This window comes from Podarcis vaucheri (genome assembly GCF_965113315.1).
Source record: "Podarcis vaucheri genome assembly, chromosome: 7".
NCBI lineage: Eukaryota > Metazoa > Chordata > Lepidosauria > Squamata > Lacertidae > Podarcis > Podarcis vaucheri.
The window spans coordinates 61,626,494-61,650,703 of record NC_138765.1 but is presented as its reverse complement, the minus strand read 5'-3'; the positions used below and the strand labels follow the sequence as shown (position 1 = coordinate 61,650,703).

At 44.0% G+C, this 24,210-nt stretch overlaps 1 protein-coding gene across 6 annotated transcripts; it reads right to left on the bottom strand.

The window, feature by feature from the left end:
* SIAH1 (siah E3 ubiquitin protein ligase 1) lies at positions 1-24,149 on the bottom strand. Of its 6 annotated transcripts, XM_082232997.1 has the most exons (3): positions 10,113-12,182; positions 9,637-9,769; positions 1-2,057 (listed from the first exon to the last, which is right to left on the bottom strand). In XM_082232997.1, the coding sequence occupies exons 2-3, from the start codon at positions 9,680-9,682 to the stop codon at positions 1,207-1,209; spliced, it is 897 nt and encodes a 298-aa protein (XP_082089123.1). In that variant the 5' UTR covers positions 9,683-9,769; positions 10,113-12,182; the 3' UTR covers positions 1-1,206. The 6 variants fall into 6 exon arrangements, with proteins under 6 accessions (XP_082089123.1, XP_082089125.1, XP_082089122.1 ...); XM_082232999.1 differs by lacking the exons at positions 9,637-9,769; positions 10,113-12,182 and adding an exon at positions 23,833-24,149; XM_082232996.1 differs by lacking the exon at positions 9,637-9,769 and having other exon boundaries at positions 10,113-12,190.
* Between the last annotated feature and the right edge of the window lie 61 nt (positions 24,150-24,210).

Below are 24,210 nucleotides of genomic sequence, written 5' to 3'. Positions count from 1 at the left end.
TTTTCAGTTTGCCAGGAATTCTTTTAATGACAGAATTTAAAAAAGACCAAAAACAGCTTATTTCAACTGCCTCATTTAAACAAACGGTCTGTAATTTATAGTTACAAATACTGTATAGACAATGCCTTCTTGTACTGCACAACCAATAAATACAAGAATGACTTCAAAATGTCTAAAGGTCTCTAAAGTCATTTGAAAATGTGCCTGACCTTCCACTTTTTTAAATTAGAACATTCTCAAACAAATCTGCAGTTATGCTTGAACTCAAAATACAATGGCATCTACAATTTAAAAGAAGCCTTTTTAGGAATCAGTTCAATGTTGCCCCTTTTTAGACACTGTTATGTTCACAAAAATAGCTGAATGAACAACAGTATCATTGAATGAACTACTGGAAAGAGACTAAGGACTTCAATCCTTTGCAGAGTTACTCAGGTTTAAGTTCCATATAGGTCCACAGGACTTATCTGTACTATATAACCAGTGGCAGGATTGCACCCCCCTAAAAATGATACCAAACATACAGAAGTATACACTTTACCATAAGTAATTATAAGTATCAGAAAATGGACACCTGTAATTAATCTCAAAGGGTCAAAAAAAGGAAAAAGGAAAAACCTGAATTACATAAAAGAAAAAAATCATTTATTTAATGAAAAACTAGAAGTTAATAAAAATTAGCAAATACACAGAAAATTTACACAAGAACAGCAGCAATACTATGTAGTGACTTACGCAGTGGGAGGGGAGGAAGAATAGGGGGAAGTAGCGGCCAGAGACTGGACCGCCTTGCATGGCTTGTCAGTCAAAGGAAAAGAATACAAATTAAACACAAAACAGTATCTGTTCCAAACGTACAATCAATCTACAAACAAGTTTAGAATTATTTTACAACACATTTCATTCAATCAGTTCTTAATACAAAAAGATGCCCATTTTGGGTAGAATATATATATATATACACATACACGCATATATATATATTTTCAGTGGTTTACTGCTGACTTATTTTAAATATATTAGTGTTATTACATGCAACTGTTTCCTGTACTTTAACAGCCTTCCTATTAATTTACCTTCATATATGCTAACCTCTCCCTACCAAATTGTTCACATCTGGCAGTCAAAGATGTTTACCTTTGTTCTATGAAACTGAATGCTGTGGGTTGTTTTTAGACACTGGCCTGAAAACGTCAGATCGCGGTTTCAACACATCGAAATCGTCACATTAATGCCTAAATTGCCGTTCTCTGCAAAAAGCTGTGCAATGCTGGTGTCAAAGACTAGACAGTCACTGTTCATGATGGCAGTTGCAATCCCTTCGTGAATTGATCGAGGAGTTGCTTCCCAAGTCAATCGCCGCCTATGACCATTTAGCTCAAGTCGATAAGCAAAATTTTCAGCTTGTTTCCGTGTTCCTATCAGCTGTACAATCGCAAAGAACTGCTGGTGACCATCATATTTCTCCTGTTTCTCCAATACAAGCATGAAGTGAAAGCCAAAACAAGACTGCATCATAACCCAGTCAACGGCACCAGGAAGATTAATGTCTGTAGCAAGGAAAACTATATCTTCTCCCTGTAGTGTCGTTATTGACTTATGCTGGTGCATGAGATGAGGCATGACAGCATCTAGAGAGCCTTGCCACTTACAAGAAGCACCAGGACATGGGCACGAATAAGGCCTGAATTCACAAAGCTCTTCGTGGTCTGCTTTTTCAGTGTGGGGCAAAGTGATTTCGCAGCCAGAGGAGGCATATTTACAAGGAAACAGTACAGAGTTGGCAACCTTTTCCATAGCCAAGTTACGAATTGAACCCAGTGGGCCTCGGCAGGTCGGACAGCATGTGAGCTTGGGACGACAGTTGCTACAAACAAGATGGCCACTTTGGCACTGCAGAATAGGTGGCAGTACATAGTCAAAACAGACAGGACACTCAAAGAGACTAGCCAAGTCATTGTTGGAAGCGGTGGTGCCAGTCAATGCAGGCACCCTCTGTGATGGTGTGCACTTGGAGGTACCCGTGGGAAGCGCTGTAGCAGTTTGACGACTCATTTCTGTAAGAAAGCAAAACAAAATGAGCACATTTGTAAAGCTCCTTCTTTCAAAAGAAAACAAGCAAGCCTACTTTTTCAGGGGGGGGGGGGAGAATCTGACACATTTACTAAATGTAAAAATGGTCTAATCCAGCGGTTTCTGGACTACAGGCCACCATCCCTGACCACTGGTCCTGCTAGCTAGGATAATGGAAGTTGTAGTTCAACAACTGCTGGTGATCCAAGTTTAGGAAAACTTGGTCTAATCCAACAGGGCTTATAGGTCCATCTAGTCCAGCATTTATTTCTCACAGCTTCCAGAACGGTAACAAGCACAACATGAAGACAGCAACCTATCCTATATGCCAACTTCCCCAGAAACTTGGTATTTTCAGTGATACTGCCTCTGATCATAGAAGCTCCACTTAGCTAGACCAATTCTCCATTAAATTTTCCAATCCTTTTTCAAAGCCATCTAAGAGGATGGATGTTGGGGAGGTTTTGCTAAGACTTCCGGGTATAGGGCAGTATATAAATTCAATAAATAATAATAATAATACCAACACATGTTACTTGAATTGCAATCAATATATAATGTATTGGAATATGTATTTTAACCACATTTATTAATAATTTGTAACTAAAGAAATGGATGAGATAGTTGTGAAGGAATACTGCTTAATTAGAGCACCTAATAAGGTGGTTTAGGGTAAATGAGTTTTAATCTATTTTTTAACAGCCATCTAAGCCATGGTCAACACCACATCTTGTGGTTGGGAATGCCATACATTAATTTGTTGTGTGAAAGGTGTTTTCTTTTGTCTCCCCTGAAATTAATTTCACCAGGGGACCCAATAAATGCTAAATATTACCACATTTCACAATGTCTGAAATCAGAACCTGATGTGATCTGCATTAAAACATAAGAGCCACCATCAAGTTCATGCTCATGTCTGCGTCTAGGTCTCAGTGGAAGCAGTGGAAGTTAAGCGTGTTTAACTGTGTCTGGACTACAGCCAAAGTACCAATGAAGTTTAAACAGGGTATTAAAAAGTCTTATATAGCAACTAGTCATATGGCGTTAATAAGTAGTACAGACATTCAGGTGCTGGTTTTGTATGGAGTAACACAGTCTGTTTGAGAAAGTAGTATCTCGGAGTTAAAATGTTCCTGAAACGCAAATGCCAAGAGAGCTTCTCTACATGTAGGATACATCAAACCTGTGATTGTAGCCACACCCTGAACAATGTATAAAAACACAGGACTGCAGTCACAATCCTTCTGTCATAACAACTGCAAGCAAAACCTGCAAGTGACCAGTAAGCTGGTTTGTTTTACTGCATAGATTTACCCCACAAAGAAAAATCCCTGAGGCATGCAACAGTGGGCAACTGCTAATGATCTCAGAGATGAGGTGATTCTTTCCACCATCTCAAAAATAAGACTAATTAGTGTCTACTTAAAAACATAACAGCTTCTCTAGTTAAGTTTTGTGCTATTCAGGAAACCTTATCCTTGATACATTCAAAGTTCTTGCTCAATATACCGTATTTTTCGCCCCATAAGACGCACCGGCCCATAAGACGCACCTAGATTTTTTGGGGGGAAATAAAGGAAAAAAATTTTATTTCCCCCCCAGGTGCGCTGCGCTACACCAGGAGCTTGGGGCGTGCGGAGCTCAGCGCGCCCCAAGCTTCTGCGTGCCGGCAAGGTCTCCGCTAGCGTGGGAGAGCCGGGCGCCTCTCCCAGGGCTAGCGGACCCCTGCGCTAATCCAGAAGCTTGGGGCAAGCTGAGGTCAGCGCGCCCCAAGCTTCTGCGTGCCGGCAAGCAGTCCGCTAGCCCTGGGAGAGCCGTGGGGCTCTCCCAGGGCTAGCAGATCGCTGCGCTATACCAGGAGCTTGGGGCGTGCTGAGCTCAGCGCGCCCCAAGCTTCTAGGTGCGCGCAAGCAGTCCGCTGCCGCCCCAAGCCTCGCGCACCCGGCAGGAGGTCCCACCGGGTGCGCGAGGCTTGGGGCGGAAGCGGACTGCTTGCGCGCACCTAGAAGCTAGCAGTCCGCTGCCGCCCCAAGCCTCGCGCATCCGGCAGGAGGTCCCACTGGGTGCGCGAGGCTTGGGGCGGCAGCGGACTGCTTGCGCGCACCTAGAAGCTAGCAGTCCGCTGCCGTCCCAAGCCTTGCGCACCTGGCAGGAGGTCCCACCGGGTGCGCGAGGCTTGGGGCGGCAGCGGACTGCTTGCGCGCACCTAGAAGCTTGGGGCGTGCTGAGCGCCCCAAGCTTCTAGGTGCGCGCAAGCAGTCCGCTGCCGCCCCAAGCCTCGCGCACCCGGCAGGAGGTCCCACCGGGTGCGCGAGGCTTGGGGCGGCAGCGCACCTAGAAGCTAGCAGTCCGCTGCTGCCCCAAGCCTCGCGCACCCGGCAGGAGGTCCCACCCGGTGCGCGAGGCTTGGGGCGGCAGCGGACTGCTAGCTTCTAGGTGCGCTGCCGCCCCAAGCCTTGCGCACCCGGCAGGAGGTCCCACCGGGTGCGCGAGGCTTGGGGCGGCAGCGGACTGCTTGCGCGCACCTAGAAGCTAGCAGTCCGCTGCCGCCCCAAGCCTCGCACACCCGGCAGGAGGTCCCACTGGGTGCGCGAGGCTTGGGGCGGCAGCGGACTGCTTGCGCGCACCTAGAAGCTAGCAGTCCGCTGCCGCCCCAAGCCTTGCGCACCCGGTGGGACCTCCTGCCGGGTGCGCGAGGCTTGCAGACACTCGCCCGAAGCAGGGGGAGCCCTCCCGAGGGCTCCCCGTGCTTCGGGCGACAGGCTGCCGCCCCAAGCCTCGCGCACCCGGTGGGACCTCCTGCCGGGCGCCCGAGGCTTGTAGGCATTCGCCCCATAAGACGCACCCCGATTTCCTCTTCATTTTTGGAGAGGAAAAAGTGCGTCTTATGGGGCGAAAAATACGGTACTCTGGGCAGCAATTAGCAATTTTGCTTAGCCGTTTGCAGCACAGAAATCTCTACCTCACTTAAAGACAAGCAGTAACCTTACAAGGAAAAAGAATGACAAAATTCCTGGTGTATGTATCGACACATACTTTGCATGTAGTGTTGTTTTAAAGATAGGATAGTAACATCTTTTTTTAAAAAAAATAAGCAGACTAAAATAGAAACACTTTGTACTATTCACACTTCAAGCATGGTAATAGCTTACAAATTGGTTTTTCACATTAGTCAAAATATTTTCACAAAGTCTCTAACCATCTGGCTACATTTTTTGTGTGTGGTTGCAATGCTATTACATACCTTAGAGACTATAGCTAACCTTAATAGCCTGCTAAAAGGTTCACTGGGAACTGAGAAGCTTATGGTGCATTTTTAGTGAACATAGAACTGCAAGTATTTAAATCAATTAATGGTATGGATCAAGCAATTAAAATATTTTGAATAAAAATATGCCACCAATTAATTGATAGGCAGATTCTTTCAAGAATCTAATCACACTTTGTAGGGAGTAATTCCCATTAACACAGTGGGCCTTACTTCTGTGTACACATGCATATAGACACACTGCACTAATTATTTTTGCTTACAAAAACATCATATTGGAACAGGCATTTCTTCTATCTCAGACAATAAGGAATCTCTTTCCATATGCTGCCCCCTGTGACACGTGTACGCATCTAAAAGCAAAATACAATTTCCTTCAGAATACCGTATTTTTCGCTCTATAACACGCACCAGGCCATAACACGCACATAGTTTTTAGAGGAGGAAAACAAGAAAAAAAATATTCTAAACGAAATAGTGGATATATGATTTTTGTGGTTCATGCTGTGGCCACAGACATGTGATCAGACAGTGAGTTTGGAGTAGCCCAATGCAAATATCTTGAGGATCCATGTGGATCCATGCTTTGTAACCACAGAGGAGGGAAGGAAGGGGAACCATGGATCATCTGCTCATGATTGCAGCAGATCCCCCCGCCACCCGCAGGCATTCGCTCCATAACACGCACAGACATTTCCCCTTACTTTCTAGGAGGAAAAAAGTGAGTGTTATGGTGCAAAAAATACGGTAATTCATTTGTACACAGGTGTAACCAACAGATTACAATTTTGACCCAACCATTAAAAACCTTTAAATCACCTGACAGCCCACACATGTAGATAATCCAATGTAGGAAGAGTTAAATGTTCATTTCGGCATCCCCTCTTCCCATCTTGTAAGCCTTGCAAGGTAATTACCACTACGCATATGCTTAGAAGCTGGGCACCAGAACAGGCAAGCTCAGCTACCACACACATTTCAATACACCACTGAACAAGTCACATTCAACTCTGAATGACCATTTAGACATAAGCACGTTGCCTCACTTTTTACCAAATTAATCTGCAATGCAATAAATATATCCACTGACAAATATCAGGTTGTCCCAACTATCTTGCAGGCCCAATCAGAACCTTCAGTTATCTATGGAACTCATTGCTGGAAGACCGGAGAAATCAACTAGTTTTCCTAAGGGCCAACTCTCACAACATTTTAATATGAGTAAAATTACAATGTCCAACAAGAACCCAGAACCTGCGCCTTTTCCCTCCCTCCCTCCTCCTGGCTTCTCCCTGCCCTGCCTAGAGAAGGAAGGGGGCTGGGCTTTGATGAGCCGCGGTTGGCTGAACACCATTTTAAGCAGCCTCTCTCCAGAGCCAGCCCTTTTGTGCCGCTCATAAGGAATAGGTAAGCAGCCACTGGGGCTCATCCAGTGCTGTAGAGAAGGGAAGAGTCAGTGTGGGGGCTTCCCAAAATATATTCCGCCCCCCCACAAGGTCTGAGGAACAGTGGACCGGCCCCCTGCGAAAAAAAATTGCTGACCCCTGGATTAGTGCACTGTGTTGTGTGATTGGGTTCACTTGGAAATTGTTTGGAAACCACAGCTAGTGCAAAATTCAGCTGCCAAATTACAGGACAGTTTGAGCATATAACATCAATATTGGCACAACTGCACTGGTGGCCAAGTTTAACTCTGGTTTTGACCTATAAAGCCTTAGGCAGTGCAGTACCCCAGTATCTCAATGACCACCTCTCTCCACATGAACTAACCTGGACCCTGCATTCAATCACCTTTCACTATGTGTCCCTCTAGGGGAGATGCAGAGTGAAGATACAATAAAGGGCCTTTTCAGTGGAGACTCTCCACTTGTAAAATGCTCTCCCCAGGGGGTTATGCCTAAAACTATCACATTGTTTTTAATTGCCCAGGCTTTTAACTCTTAATTTGGAAGGTGGTGGTTGTTTTTAGCCTACTTTTGTGCTCATCCTTTTAGTGAGGTAAGTTGAATATGTCCTTTTTATATATTTTTATGAATGAGCATTTTAGGTTCTTGTTTTAGTCTTATTATTGTTTGGTTTTAATGTTTGTTGTTGTACTGCAAGCTGCGTTGCAAAAAGTGACAAGTATAATCATAATATATATAATCATATATAATTATATAAATATATAATCATAATACTATTTTATGTAGTTGACTTTTCCTTTTTTTCATGGTTGATTGTTTTATGTATTCATTGTTGCAACTTATCCTGGGATTTAGGACAAAAGGTGTAATATTTTGCTTGAAATTATTTGATATATAAAATCAATCAATAAGACAGCCTTTAATATTAATGCGGACAACCCATTTTTAATTTTTTTAAAACCCGCAACCTCAAAAAATAATCAGAATTTACCCTATGCCAGTTCAGAATGTTGCATCTGGGTGGTCCCTCACAACAGAACACCAAAAACACCTGTAGTTTATACTGAATATATTAGTACAAAAGGTTTACGAGTTTTTGCTTACAGTTACTCAGAATGTCTCATATCTCCATTTTGGCAGGGTTTGCTAGAAGAGAAGCGGCCTTGTTCTGTGGACACTGAAGTCAACACCATAATGCTCTGACTACTAGGCAAGATCTAACTGAAACTGCTGGTTTTACCAAGTGTGCTGTGCAAACTTTACCTCCAATTTAAGTTAATATGAGAATTTGTTTTGACTTGTTATATGTTTCATAAGACATCTGTAAACCCCAAACAAAACTCAAATCGTATGAATTTTGTCACACACAAAAATAAAAGTTTGAAAGATTCAAATTATCTCTTTGAGTAGCACCAAATGTACTGCAATTCAATCAATAGAGCCTGCCTCCTTTGTTCTCTAAGAACCAAAGAACTAACAGTTAGGTCATAAAGTATTAGACCTTGATGCACTTTTCTCAATTTCTACTGGGTATACTGTACCTATGGCTAAGTTGTCACTTGTTAAGATCTAAAAGCTTGATTTTAAAAAACACACACCCCTTAATGACCCATTTTTTAAACTACAGCTGTGCTCACAAGAATACCTTATCACTGTTTGACAGCCAGTTAGTCCATCACAGTGTCCACACTTTACTACAGATAATTTGGTGTTAAATCTGAATTAGTTGTAAGCATTCCTGTGAGACCAGAATTAAAGTGTTGAAGCTACTGACCAACAGTCATGTATTTTCTAAGTACATATGCCTCCTCTGCATTACAAGGGCTTGCATAGTAAACAACATTTTTGCAGGGTGAAGTAGTGAGCAACCAGAAGAAAATGGAGTAGAGGAGGGAGGGAAAGAACAACATAAACAAAACTGCAACAGAACTGTGTGTACAGATGCTTCTGCAGTAAAATAGTTAATCCTGAAGTCACCAAGGGAACACAACCAGATGTTGGAGGTTGCTGTACTTTTTGATAGCCATCTGAGAGTTTTACTCACCTCTGCTACTCTACTACAATGCACAAGGCTGCTGTTTTAAAAAAGAAAAAAAAAGTAGTAGTGATAGCTATTTTCATCAGCACCAGCTTGGAACGATAGCCCTCACTCTTGACAAAGTTCTGGCTGCAGGCTTGGACACTATATTGCGATTCAAGGAAGTAAATAAAACCTATTTTGCTTTGTCACCATCTCCTTTATTAACACAGGACAAATAGTACAAGAGGAAAAAGACATTCAAATTGACTCTCATTATGTCTATTTTTTAAAGCCATGTTAATTGTTCTGCTACATTAATTCCATAGAATAAAAATTAAAGTGAGCAGTATGCACACCAACTAATTACAACTGAAGTTACAACCAAGGTCTTTTTCACCCACATAAACCTTTACAAAAATCTTCAGGAACAACACAGATAAATATGAAGTGGACATATATGCAACAGCCTGGGGTGCTTGGGGTAGAAAGTGGATCTCTACACAACAAAGGAAATCCAGGGTAGCCTGTGAGTCACTAAGTATGTTTTGCACAGCACACACACACACGTGGGTAAGTGCTGGATCCTGCCCCACCATCATGGAGCCTGCCAGATCCCGCCCAATTCTGCAACAATCTCTAACATCCATAAATTTTATGTGGCTTTTTGATTGCACCAGTTTCATATTGTGTCTTGATACCCGCAATACAAAAATCCATGTCAGAATCAGATTATCACATGAGGAGCCCAACTTCTCACTAGTACACCCACTAATTCCACTGTGCAAAGTATTTCTACAATGTCTGCTCCAGCTGAAAGGAAAAACTCTATAAAAAGTTCAGGTGCAGGCAAACAAACTAAAATTCCGTACCTTGTTTCCCCAAAATATTTTGATCATGCTGAGTAAACAGAAGCATTTGAATGTTGGATCAAAACTTGGTAGGGGTTCAAGAAAGAAAATGCATTCAAATCCAGCCTCCAAGTCTGATTTCCTTAACAGGTGCCTTGGTAATGAAAAGAGGGTAAGCACCTGCATGGATTATATGATGAGCATTCATACAGTATGTTTCCCCCCAGTAGTAGTTGGATTTTGAGGGGGAAGGGGAGCTACATTCCAAACGTGTAGTGAATGTAAAGAAAAATAAAACATGGGCAACAAACCTATTTCTGATAGCTCTTTAAGATTACAGGATCAGCTACTGTACTCATCAAGTGAGAAACTAAAGATGTTTCTGATACTGTGCCAAACAAGGAAAATTGGCCATTTGCGATATCCCAAGCAACTGCTGGCTTTCACAAATCTCACTGAGGTCCAGCGCCTAACAATGCCAGTGTAAGAAATGCTACCTTTTCTTTTGCTGGTTTTATTTCCTGGCAGGCATGTATCAAGGACTCCTTTCCATGCGTATAAAAAACTGAAGGCGGATTTCCCCGTCATGAGGAGTAGAACAGCTCATTGCGTTTCTCCATAGAAACAAAAACAATCCACAACAGAGGCCCCTCCTGGAAACGCCAAGGCTTAGAGACAGCCGGCGCGAAAACAATACCCAGAAGGGGGCACAAATCCATGCGAGGCAGGCAGCTCCCTGAACAAGGGAAGGGCGTTCCTTTAATGAAAGTTTCCGAAGTAATCCAAAGTGAAAGACGTGCTAGTGTGAAGAAGCTGCAGAAAGTCTCACCAATTAGATCCACTTTGATTAGGAAGCCTCCTAAGATGGAGACCCGAATTTCGACCCCCACCCAACTCCTTTTCTTGCGCGATCTCCGGAGCCCTCGCGAATCTGAACTGGAAACAACTGCGCCCAAACCCAAGAGGGAGGCGCACGGTCACATCCAAAAGCAGAAGCAGCAACTCCCGAGTTCAGTCCGAAGCCTCGTGTGGCAAAGCTATTGGTCGCCGAAGAAAGCCTGAACTCACTCTCCGCCAGCTCCTCCTAACGCCAGTGAGAACGAGGCGGCGGTATCCTGCTTGGGCCCAGGGAGGGAAGGAGGCTGGGCGGGCAGATCTGCCTCACATGATCAGCCGGACTCCGTTTGCAGCCAGCTATCGCAAGCATCCGCCAAGGGAGACTGCTTAGCGCAGCAAAGGTCGCGCCGGGAAAAGAAGGCTTGGTCCTTCCTTCGCTACGAAGGGACGATCCCGGTCACTGCTCGCCCGGAAGACGCTCTCGAAGCGGGAGGCAAACGAGCGCCGGCCCATCCACCCCCAGCCCCTCCCTCTCCAGCGATTAAGCTGTCTCCAAAAGCAGCTGACAGAGTTCAATTACTGTCCTTCCTGCACAGCAGGATTAATATGGAGCAAAATTCGAGTGAATGAGTCAAACTTGACAGGCTGGTAGGCAGAGTCAAAACAATGGACTTGAACCGTCTAGTAAAACAGTTTACTACGTATCTGATTTGGATCTTCCCCTTTAACTCTTAAGAATGTTGGTAATTTGCGCAGCTGATGTTTTGAAACAAAGGAATCTTGACGTCTACCAAATCATACTATTAGTCTACCTAACTCAATATTGTCTACACACTACTTGGCAGAACTCTCCGGTTTGATGCAGGAATCTTTCCCAGCCCTACTAAGATGCCAGGAACTGAACCCTAGGCATTTTGCATGCAAAGCATGTGCTCTACCACTGAACTATGGACCTTCCCATAAAAGGTCTTTATATACACCCTGAGTATTTTTAAAAAACTGGGATAGCATGAGCAGGAAACTCCACGGAGATTTTACTGATACCAATAGAGGAACTGAGGAACTTCTGCTGACAAAATTCCTTAACCCAAATTCTGTACCAAGGAAAGGGAGGATAGTGCCTGCAGCCTGGAGACACAGACCATGCAGTCAACAGAGGACAATTACTATGCACAAAATGCCAGGGATAGTACTGACCACAATGCTCCACAGCAATGACACATGGAAGAAACCACTCCAAGCTCAACAGGTTCATCTTTATGCCTATACTCCTGCCTAGTTAAACACTTTAAGGAATGTATATGATCAACTAATTAAGTCATAAGAAAATTGGCAAACAGCTAACGAATGTGTTAATTGTCTTGCAAGCTCAAGTGCATCATGGTGAGGATTTGAGGGGCTAGAAGCACATTTCTGGCTAGCAGGCCACTTCAAGTCTTGTTACAAATTGCTAGAGAGCTCTTTACATAGTTTAAAAGGGGGCTGAGGGCTCCCAGCAACCAGCTAATGATCAGGATAGCCACACTCCCTCTCCTTTTAAGGCAATAAAGCTTTAAGTGCCATTTCCTCCTTCAGGCCTCCATACTGCTCACTGTGTCTGCCTAGCTCCCAAACTGTGCTGCCATTTACTGTTCTGATCACCTATTTCGAGAAGTTGGGCAAGATAATGAGGGACTTCTGCGTGTGAAAAATGGCAACTAAAATGATCAGGGGACTGGAGCAACTCATTTACAGTACAAGGAAATTTTACGTTTTGAGATACTGAGCTTCAGAAAAAAGTGGGGTGTATGTTAGAGATGTATAAAATGATGCATGGTGTAGAGAAAGTAGGCAGAGATGCTTTACTTCTTTGCTTCTAATGAGTAGGACTAGAGGATATCTGGTTTTCAAAATTGTGATATATCACTAGCTAAAAATTGTGATATACCAATATATTGTGATGTTGAAATAAGGATGGAACTATGCAAAGGTGAACGGGGCAACGTCCTGGCAACTGCTACTACTTGTCGCAGAGGTGGCCTGCAGGGCCTCAGGGAGCCAGTGGCAGAAGTGGCAACAGCCTGTGAGGCCATATCATGGCGGTGGGAGGTGGCGACAGAAGTTGTGGTGGCTTGTGAGGCCTTGCCGTGGCAACGGGAAGTGGTGGTAGAAGCAGTGGCAGCCTGGCAGCAGTGGTACAATAATCAGGGACTTGCGAGGCCTCATGGCAGCGGGAGGCAGCAGCAGCAATGAAGGCAACTTGTGAGGCCATGTTGTGGAAGCATGATGTGGCAGAAGTTGGGGTTGGCCTGCAAGGCCTCATGGTGGTGGTGGGATGTGACGGCAGAAGCAGCCTGTGAGGCCATGTCACTGAGGCGGGAGGTGGCAGCAGAAGCGGCCTGCCTTGGTGAGGCCTTTATGGCCACTGCTGTTTCTCACCACTGAGAAGCTTTGCAAACCGCCACTTTTGTGCCCCTGACGTAAGGCCTCACAAGCTGCCACCACTACTACTGCATTGCCGTGGCAGTGTTGATTCTGTCACTGCTGGACCACTGCCGTCACCTCCCGTTGCTACCACAAGGTCTCGCAGGTGGCTGCTTCTGCTGCCACTTCTGGCCACTGCTTCTGCCGCCACAGCAACATGACCTCACAGGCCGCCTCCTCCTCCTGCTGGACAAGGCCTCACAGGCTGCTGATTATCATGCCACTAGTGCCAGGCTGGCACCACTTCTGCCACCACAAAGTGACCTTGCAGGCCACTGCTGCATCTGCCTCCTGCTGCGACATGGCCTTGCAGGCTGCCGCCACTTTTGCTGCCACCACAAGGCCTTACAGGCTGCTTGTGTTCAAGCAAATGTAAGCAAAAGTCTCCTGCAGGCTTTCCCCACACAAGACAAGGTTTGCTTTTGTTCTTTTTTATTTTGTGTTTTTTTTATCTCGTATTTTTATGTTGTAAACTGCCTTGAGATCTATGGATGAAGGGCAGTAATACAAATTTTACTACTACTACTACTACTAATAATAATAATAAATGTAAGTCCTTCTGAATTTAATGCAGCTTACTCCCACAGATAAGTGGCATTGGGATTGCAGACACAATAATGTATAATTATATAAATAATTTAATCTTCTACATCAAAGAGCTCAATAGTTGTAGTCATAATGTTTCTATATTAGAAGTTTTGATTATCATGTTCTTTTAGGATAACTTAAAATTGTATCTGTTTGTATATTTTTTCACCTCTTAGGTATTTAAAAAGTGAACCAAGTATAGTGGTACCTCGGGTTAAGTACTTAATTCGTTCCGGAGGTCCGTTCTTAACTTGAAACAGTTCTTAACCTGAAGCACCACTTTAGCTAATGGGCCTCCTCCCGCTGCTGCGCCGCCAGAGCGCAATTTCTGTTCTCATCCTGAAGCAGTATTTCTTAACCTGAAGCAGTATTTCTGGGTTAGCGGAGTCTGTAACCTGAAGCGTATGTAACCTGAAGCGTATGTAACCCAAGATACCACTGTATGAGGGACAATAAGCTGGGCTTTAATCTTGACAAAATTGGAAACATTGTTCCTGTGTCCAAGAAATCTGTCAACTGCTTGTTCTAGGCAGGATTGCACACCCCCTGATGAAGCAGGTATGCGGTCTGGAGGGCTTCTTAATCCAGCTTTGTCACTGGAAGTCTGGGTTGCCTCAAGGGCTAGAAGTGCCTTTAACTAGCTATACCTGGTATTACAGCTATGATCATTCCTGGGCTGGGAGAGCTTGGCATAGTAGTTCAGGCACTGGTGACTTCAAGATTGGATTACTGCAATGCATTCTTTATGTAGGGCTGCTTGGGCTTCTTTTAATTGAAAAAAATATATAGTTATTTTAAACCACTTAGAGGTTTCATAATATTCAAGTGGTAGATACATTTTGTTAAAAACAACTACATGTAACTACCTTAACTCTGTATCAAAACACAACCGAGGAAGTTCAAAAAGATGGAACTAGGAAATGCAAGTATCCACTCACTAATAAACACTGGCACACTCTCTCACAATTATTCATGTGCAGGCTTTTTTTTAAAAAAATTATTTAACAAAATGAAAATAACACCATGGGTGCAGCCAGGATTTGGGGGGGCAGGACTTTGTTGGGGGGCAGAACTAACATGATTGGACTATTAGTTAAGTATTTCTATTGTTTCACTTGATGGGGGGGGCTGCCCCCAGGCTACATCCATGTATACCTACCACTAAATAAAAATAATCTTAAGTGCTTCCCCCCACTCTTAAATAGAAGTTAAGCCAATATTTTAAACCTAGTCCAAATGTATTTGACTTATATATCAACACATTGTAAGTGAAATGGAGAAAATAAGTAAGAAATATTTGCCGAAATAGTAATGATTTCTTTTTAATCCGCCTACTATCCAGAAGTCTGTATAATAATAGACCAAGACAGATCTGACTACAATGGGTATGGATTGTTGCAACTCTTAAATTTAATGCATGTCTTATTTAAGACTATATATCCTACCAATTTTCCTTTCAAAACACTAACCCAGTAATGAAATGTGTTAATGAACCACTGTAGTTTAGTTATTTTTGTATTACACAAACACAAAAGCCTCAGGAGAGATAATTATGGGTTTTCTTGAACTCCTATCAGTCAGGAAACTTCGCATCAAGTTCCAGTTTTCAGTACATGCATTAGATCAAAAGGGAAAGTTATATCATAATATTCAAATACATAGGGCAATACTTAGCAGATGGGTTTCAAACCCTTGGTGAGTTAGGTACTTCCCCTGCATGTGAGGACAAGCTCTGGGTGGAGGAGACAAGACGGGGTGGGAAAACAGAGCGATGTAGAAACCATTATCCCACCCCAGGGGAAATGACAAAACAGTGCCAGGGCAGGACATGCTATTCCTTCTGTGACTTATGTCACAGTAGTGTTGCTGCATTTTCTCTGGATGCAGCAATGCTCTGCCTGCATAGGCTTGGACAAAGGCAACATTTTCAAGCCTATACAAAGTACAAAATAAGCTTGATGCTGCTAGTAAGAGTTACACCTGCATGGTGGCTATAACAGTACTTGCAGGACTACAGCCATTGCAAAGATCCTTCAAACTCCAACAGACTGCTAGCAATTTATAGGACAGAAGTGTCCAACCTTTTTGGAAAGCTTGCTATAAATCATGTTCAGAGTACAAGACAGACTTTTTCTAGTGTACACTGCAATGCCTATTTGGATCTCAAGAGCACTGTTTGATTGGTTATACCACTAGCCTATTGAGCCAAAGGTACATGTAGCTGTACAAACGCAGGCAGAAGTTTGGGCCTAGATATGGTATACAGTCAGGACTGGGGAGGTGGGTAGGACTCTTTCCTTGCCTATCAGTGGCACACACCTTACAGTGGTACCTCGGGTTACAGACGCTTCAGGTTACAGACTCTGCTAACCCAGAAATAGTACCTCAGGTTAAGAACTTTGCTTCAAGATGAGAACAGAAATCGTGCGATGGCGGGGTGATGGCAGCGGGAGGCCCCATTAGCTAAAGTAGTGTCTCAGGTTAAGAACAGTTTCAGGTTAAGAACAGACCTCCGGAACGAATTAAGTTCTTAACTCGAGGTACCACTGTATTTGCATCCATCTTCGATAGTATCTAATGGTGGCCATATGTCCTCTTTTTCCAGGACACGCCCTCTTTTTCATTTTAGTCATTGATAGTTAAAAGTAGAAGTCAGCAAATATGTCCTCTTTTTTGCTCTTCAAAATATTGCAACCCTAGACCTGGGAAACACATCTTCAAAGTGGAGCACCCAATTTTCATCAATCCGTCCTACCCACCTAAGCCCACCTACACCTAGAAAAACTACTCCACTTTTGAAAAAGTATGGAATACAACACAGATGACACCTATCGAAAAAGCCATGACTGGATATAACATATCTTTACAATATCAAGCATGATGCAGATTTGACACCAATTATGTTAATCTGAGTCTCTAACCAACTTCTCCACTGAAGACTGTGGTTGGGTTATTAAAAAATTCTCAAAGGCACCTTAATTAAAAATGTAAAATAGTTATTTCAGTTCTTCATTTAAAGGTATGATGCCTTTTCAGGAATCCCAAGATGAATCTTAGAAGTCTATTCTAGTTCACTTCAAAACTTAAGAAGCAATAAGGGCCCCATATTGTTATACAACTGCATGGGTATTCTAAGTGAACAAAAAAGAAGAAGATTAAACTAGATTTAGGAATAAGAGAACCAATTTAAATATTGCATGTATTTTCTGGAATGCTCCTTTCCTAAAATAAATACATTTTCTGTGAAAAGTTCTTGAAATGCAACATGAAATTCTCAGTCCTTGGGCCAAGAGTGTTTACATTAATGCTATTAGTCTAATCTAGTGGCTTACATGATGCAAGAAGTATTTACTTCGCCTTGCATCACAGCTAGAATGATAAACAAACTGACTTAACAGATAATAGAGAGCACAGGGACCCAATTCAAAGAGCTAGTTAGGACTTCTGAAGTCCTAAACAGCTTGGGCCCAGCATGAACCACAACCTCTTAAGGTCAACAAGAAACTCTGAATTATGCCATCTATGTATCAAAACCAAAACCATAAGAGCTAGCAGAAAAGCATTCTCCAAGAGCTTAGAATTCTCCCCACACCATATTTTATTTATTTATTTCTATACCACCCTCTCATAAGGTATCAGGACTGTGAATAGTAAAATAAAAGCAATTAAAAGCAGTAAGGTAAAGGTAAAGGGACCCCTGACCATTAGGTCCAGTTGTGACCAACTCTGGGGTTGTGGCGCTCATCTTGCTTTATTGGCCAAGGGAGGCCGCGTACAGCTTCCGGGTCTGGCGAACCAGAGCAGTGCACAGAAATGCCGTTTACCTTCCCGCCGGAGCAGTACCGATTTATCTACTTGCACTTTGATGTGCTTTTGAACTGCTAGGTTGGCAGGAGCAAGGACCGAGCAACGGGAGCTCACCCCGTCACAGGGATTCGAACCGCGACCTTCTGATCGGCAAGTCCTAGGCTCTGTGGTTTAACCCACACCGCCACCCGCGTCCCTTGTATTAAAAGCAGTACAGATCATTAAAATGACTAGCTACTAATAATAATTTTAAAAAATGGATAGATTTCAAGAGGCACGTGAGCCCAAGTGGTTTCTGGTGTTAGACATATTAAAGGTAAAGGTAAAGGTACCCCTGCCTGTACGGGCCAGTCTTGACAGACTCTAGGGTTGTGCGCTCATCTCACTCTAGAGGCCGGGAGCCAGTGCTGTCCGCAGACACGTCCGGGTCACGTGGTCAGCGTGACGAAGCTGCTCTGGCTAGCCGGCACCAGAGAAGCACACGGAACGCCGTTTACCTTCCCGCTATAAAACGGTACCTATTTATCTGCTTGCACTTAAGGGTGCTTTCGAACTGCTAGGTGGGCAGGAGCTGGGACCGAGCGACGGGAGCTCACCTCGCCGCGGGCATTCGAACCGCCGACCATGCGATCGGCAAGTCCTAGGCGCTGAGGTTTTACCCACAGCGCCACCCGCGTCCCGTTAGACATACAGTGGTGCCTCGCAAGACGAATAGAATCTGTTCTGTGATTCTCTTCGTCTAGCGGTTTTTTCGTCTTGCGAAGCAAACCCATTGACAGATTAGCGGATTAGCACTATTAGCGGTTTATCTGCTGATCGGATCAGCTGATAAGCGGCTTAGTGGCTTAGAAAAAGGGGGGAAGGAAAAAAAACAGCAGGAACTCACAAGACATTGTTGTCTTGCGAAGCAAGCCCATAGGAAATTCGTTTTGTGAAGCACCTCCAAAACGGAAAACTCGTCTAGCGAGTTTTCCGTCTTGCGAGGCATTCGTCTTGCGGGGCACCACTGTATTATGTTCAGTTAAATGCACAGGATTCAACAACTGTAACTTCATTTTTACAGCAGCAAGAAATCATGAAAAACAGTGCTACAATGGTCTGAAAATAACCCTCAGGCAGCTTTGCTGTTTTTTAAACTGCATTTAAAGGCCACCTTTTCTTCTCCAAGAAGCTCAAGATGATTATGTTGTTGTCCCCCTCTTCATACAAACCCCACAACAACCCTGTGAGGTACATTAGTCTGAGAGGCAATAAGTGGCCTAAGGTCAGTGAGCCTCATGACTGAGTGGGGATTTGAACCCTGCTCTTCCAGCTCCTGGTCAGATACTCTATCCACTTCACTACAATGACTACAAGCTACAATTCCCAGGGCTCTTAAATAATTTGGAGGTGGGGTTGTTGGGTTTTGTTTGTGTGCTTAGAATGCCATTTTATAAGTGCTCACTTCAACAAAAGTTTTCATCCCAACTGCACTTCTTTCAAAGCAAGTTGCATTATTGTGTGCAACTTCCTTCCAGTTACGTTTGTTTAGCACTGTGGAATAAAAGCAGGCAATACACATTCTCATATTAGACCCCCAAGAGCACCAGATTACTTGCTTTTAAAATTGTGCATACATTTTAACCTGGGATAGCAAATATTTTCAACAACATTTTCAAGCGCTGAAAATTGTGCTCAAATTCAGTCACACAACTATCCCAATATGGCTTATGTATTTGAACTTCTGCGATCACTGTCTATTACATTAATCTATTATTGAAACTATCTGTCCTTAGGTATGATGGTTAACATCAGAAATGAACTTAAGTCAGTATTCTGAGTGCTTGGTTCCTCAGGTACCTAAAAATCAGAAACATTTTTTCTTTACCCCTGTGCAAGAAATGCCATGAAACCAAATGCTGCTCATGAAAAAATTGGCAGAGGCACTGGGAAATCTTTAATCCCCACTACTGCCTGCATGGTCCCTTGTCCATCTAACATAGTTTGATTGCTCCATTAGGATTTTTCAGGCTTTTCTCATTTTAAGCTATGTGAGCAGCAAATGCGACATACACCAAACAAACAGAAAAAAACAATTAGGAGAAAATATGTAACTTCATGCCATAATCTCCCCAAGAAAAAGCAGGGCTAGTGAGGCAAAATGAATCAAAAGAACTAAAAGGGCTTGCATAAAATATACTTTAAAGTATTTTAAAAGGCAACTATAAGCCTTGAATTGAAAAAGAGCTACTTTAGAAGTAGGGAACCTCTGGCCCATGGGCCAAATCTCTGTCTGTCAGGGATGCAATTTGGCCAGCAAGGCCACTTGCCTCAAACCACATCTGCCAATTATCAGATGAGCAGGGTTCAATCCTGTTGGGTGCTGCTTCACCAGTGTCTTTCCTGTGGTGGCAATGCAGACCCTTCCCCTCCCAGCAGTGTTAGAAACTCAGATATGTAAGCTAAAAGTCAAATGGCGCCTTAACCGTAGGTTATGGTTGCCACAATGGAGTTTCTAGGCGCCCTTTTGCAATTAAATAAATAGTATTGCTAAACCAGTGTTTTATAAATGTATAAACACTTAAATAAGCTATTTACAACCTAGCTGACAGCACTTTATTAAGAGCTGAAAGTATATTGGGGTGCAGGGGTGCTTCTCACTGGGGACTAATGGGATAGTGCATTTTCTGCTTGTTGGAAGCATTTATGCCATCTGCACTCACCTATTCTGTTTGCAGTCTCTGAACAATAAATCAAATTATTACAGAAAACACCAGAAATCTCCAGTGATCCCGGATAAGTCCTGCCACAGAGTTTTTTTATCATCACTAGGGGATGTGGGAAACATGTACCAAATATTTACTTCTCTCACCTAATATAGCAGTATTCATAGAATCTCTGCATATTGCTCTGAACTACATGAAAGTGTTGATTTGAGTGAAGGCTGTTCGTCACTTTGATGTCAGTTAAAGAAAGTTTTGTAACTAACCCTGTAATAAGACCCACATTAAATACAGTTTTTTTAGGTTACACTATCCTAACCACCTTATGCTAGGCTAGTTCAGTTCTTGATTAGTACAAACAACTAATTTATTGGACTACCAAAAGTTCAGTTTCTCTATAATTTTAGTACAAGAAAAACAGGACAGGACTGCAGTTATCTTGCCCTAGGCTTCTGAACTATTTTGTAATCAATGAAAATATTTTATAGCAAATGTGCCAATACTACCACAGGTAACTGCAGTATGGCATTTGGAAGACTTTTTTTTGTTTCTGGAACATTTAATATTTTTACTCACAGCACTGTTTCACACATGATGACAAATTCCTATTTTCTTAGATAATGATTATTTCAACACAGGAAAGGAACAATATGTCAGTCTTCTTTAAACCCAATTAAGAGATGGAAAAAAATTCAGACACAGAAAAAGAAGCAATTAAAATTGTTGTAATGTATGCAGAATCCATATTTGCTTAGTGATCATCCAATCTTATCTATCTTTCTCTAGAACCTTTCTTTTATACTAAATTTATGAAATCATCAACCCTTTCATCACAATGACCCTCACAAATCCAAGCTAGAATTATAGAGGACTAGTTTAGTTCAGTAACTAAGAGTCAGAGACCCAGGTTCAAATCTGACCTCAGCCATGGGATTAAAAAGTAGCCCTAGGCAAACCACTATCTCATAGCTTCAGACCCATATGCAGCATGGGGATAATAATATTGGGACTATACTATCCTGCAATGTTATATTAAGGATTATCAAATAATGTGCCAGGTGTTTTGAACAGGTGAATTAAACTACATGAATGTTTAATATTATTTAGCTATTTCACAAGAAGTCTGCTTATACACAGGTGGCCCAATGCTTTCTGATTTTCCAACTCTTATTTAACTTCATGAACCAAGTCATCATGCAAGGTTGATGTCACAATACCAAATCAACTATTCTGTACTCGAAAAAGCCGTGATTTAAAAGTAAGCATACAGCATCTATAGGGAGAGCATGAAGAACTAGGTCATGGCTCAAACATGTAAAAAACAAACCCACAAACAGCATAGAACCTTGCATTTTTAAAGAGTGTTATTACACAATTGTCCACTTCTGTCATATATGATTAAAGCAAATAATGATTTTATTCTTTATTCTGGAAAATACCATATTTCTCTGTATACATCAGGGGTCAGCAAGCTTACCGAACGATGGGCCGGTCCACACTCTGTCTTTCAGATGGGCCGGAGCATGTGTGCACGCACGCGTGCTCTTCCGGGTCGGAGCCCGTGCGCACATGCTATTTCTGGTGCTCCTCCGACCCGGATGTGCGCCGGAAATAGCATGTGTGTACAGGCACCATCAACCCGGAAGTTGGTCCCCACGCCACGCCAGTAAGAGCAGGCAGCACCATGGGCCGGATAGACGAGCCCCGTGGGCCGCTACCAGCCCATGGGCCTTAGGTATCCAACCCCTGGTATATAGCTAGGAAGCCTACACAGGCAATTTTCATGATACATGTATTAAAGATTTTTAAAAAAAAAACAACATGAAATTGAAAGTGGCAAGATGTGTTATATATTTCCATACTCCTATCTTTACCACTTGCACACAGTTTCTCTAAGGCCACATTGCCCCTAATTTATCAAGTTTCCACAGTTCAAAACCAGTCTTGAACTTCCCCAAACTACACAAGAACAGGAACCACTTCTGCAATAAAAAATGTACACTAAACATAAACAGCCCTTTCCGTATTTTATGTAATGCCTTCACTCTACACAGGTAAAGTAATAACATATCATTATGTACATATAACAATGCATGGTGATGCATTGTAGAACAAAAAAAGGGCGGAGACAAACAAGCAGAAACATATCACAAACTAGGAATTTAAACAGGGAAAATAAGTGTGCAATAAACAGATCAACTGAGATGTAGATACAAGATGAGGAATGTCCCTACCTCTTAAGATCTCTGGTGTAATAAATTGGTAAGGAGAGGTAGGGAGATTAGAAAGTCCAGCAGCAATTACAACTAGGGCTACAATCCTATGCATGCTTAGCTGGGACTAAGTCCTAGTGAAAACAATGGGAGTTACTTTGAACACAGTGGATAATGATATTGGGCTGCATCCTAATCACACTTACTGGAGAGTAAGGCATACAGGATATAATGACAGTTTTAAGTAAACACTTGTACAGCAGATCTTGCATTTTTGTTAGAAAGGAAAGGTGATCAGCATCCCTTCCAATTTTATTTGATGTTAGGAATTGTCCATATAAGGGATGTCAAACATCTGGGGATCAGGGAAGTGGGGGTGGAGAGATGTGATCAGCTCCCAATAAGTTTTGAAAGGTAAGAGAGAAAGTGCAGCTTAACCCTCCAGTGTCACACTCATCATTTAATGTTCCAATCCACAATTAACCTGTTTCTCTTTCTTCTTGTTTTCTCCCCACACACCAAAGAACCAGTGTGCTCTAATAAGGGCTACAGACAGAACCCAGTAAGTGAAATGTGCATTTCCAAACACCCCAAAATGGGGAACTATCTTCATTGCTTCTTTTGTCCCAAGTACTCCCCCCCCCCTGCATGCTGCCATCTTGTATGGTGGCAAGTGTGGCTAATATCATTACATCTATCTAGCCACCACGTGCATTCCAGCTTAAAGACCGTTACAAATTGCACACAAGTTTTGGGCAGCAAGCAGCATTGGGCTCACCATTCCCCCTTTCTCACCCACTACCACTTGTTTCCTTTTAACATCTTGACTGAGGAAGAGTTCTGGGGAACTTGAAAACTTTGCACGTGGCTTTGCACGACCTTTTGGCGTCAGTCCTACTTAGTTATTAGTCCTTATTAGCAACATTAACAGCAGCAGCAGCAGCAACAGACTGTGGCTGCCGGCCTTCCTCGGGAGCAAGCGCTACATCTGAAGGCAGCGGGGCTTGCTCCCTAAGCAGCAACACGACTACACCGTGGCTGTCAGACTTCCTCAAGAGTAAGCGCCGCTTCTTGAAAGCTGCGGGGCTTTGCTCCAAAGGAAACCGCGCCGCACGGGCCGCTCCCCACCCGCCTCGCACTTCCTCCTCCCCGCCACTAAAGCGGTGACCGTGGGAGACGAGGCTGAGGGCTGCGAGGAGGCCGCCGCCGAAGCCACGCTGTTGTTTCTGGTGCCGCCGAGGCCTGCCTCCCCTCCGAACTCAGCACAAAAGGACACCCGAGGCTAAGCAGGCGACGCCGGCCGGCCGGCCGCCCAGCCAGCCCCTCTCTTCCACCACAAAGGGAAGAAGGCGAGGGAGGCGGAGCGGGGCCTGCGCGCGGCGGGGCCTGGGAATCCGACCAAGCCAGTCAGCCCACCCACCCTCCTTCCGAGGAGGCGAGCCGCGGGCCTCCCCTCCTCCGGACTCTCCCCACCCCCTCGCACGCAGGCCCGCCGCCGCCACTTCTCCTCAGACTCCCGTTAGGCCGCGGCGAGGCCTGCTCGGGCCCGGCATGAGGCGGCGGCGGCGGCGACACCACACATTCCCTCTCACTCTTTGCCTCCTCACCTGTGGGCGCTGGGCTGGGCGGCGAGCCGCGGCCTGGCTCCCACCCCCGGACGGGCCGCGAGAGGACCGTGTGAGGAGGGCGCTATGAGCTGGCGAAGCGAGCACCGGAGGGGGGGGAAGGAGGGAATTTAAAAAAAACAGGGGGTTAAAAGAAGGAGTAAAAGAGGCGGGCGGGCTTATCTCTACGATGGCCGCCAAAACGACACTCACAAACACGAAAATAAAACGGAGGAAGAACCAGCCTTGGGAGAAAGCGGGGTCGGGGTGGGGGGGAGTTAAATAGTCGGCCGGCCGAGCGACCCCGCGCTCGCTCGCTCGCTCGCTCGCTCGTTCCCTCTACCGCCACCACCAGCGCTAGGCCGGGAGGGGAGCGCGCTC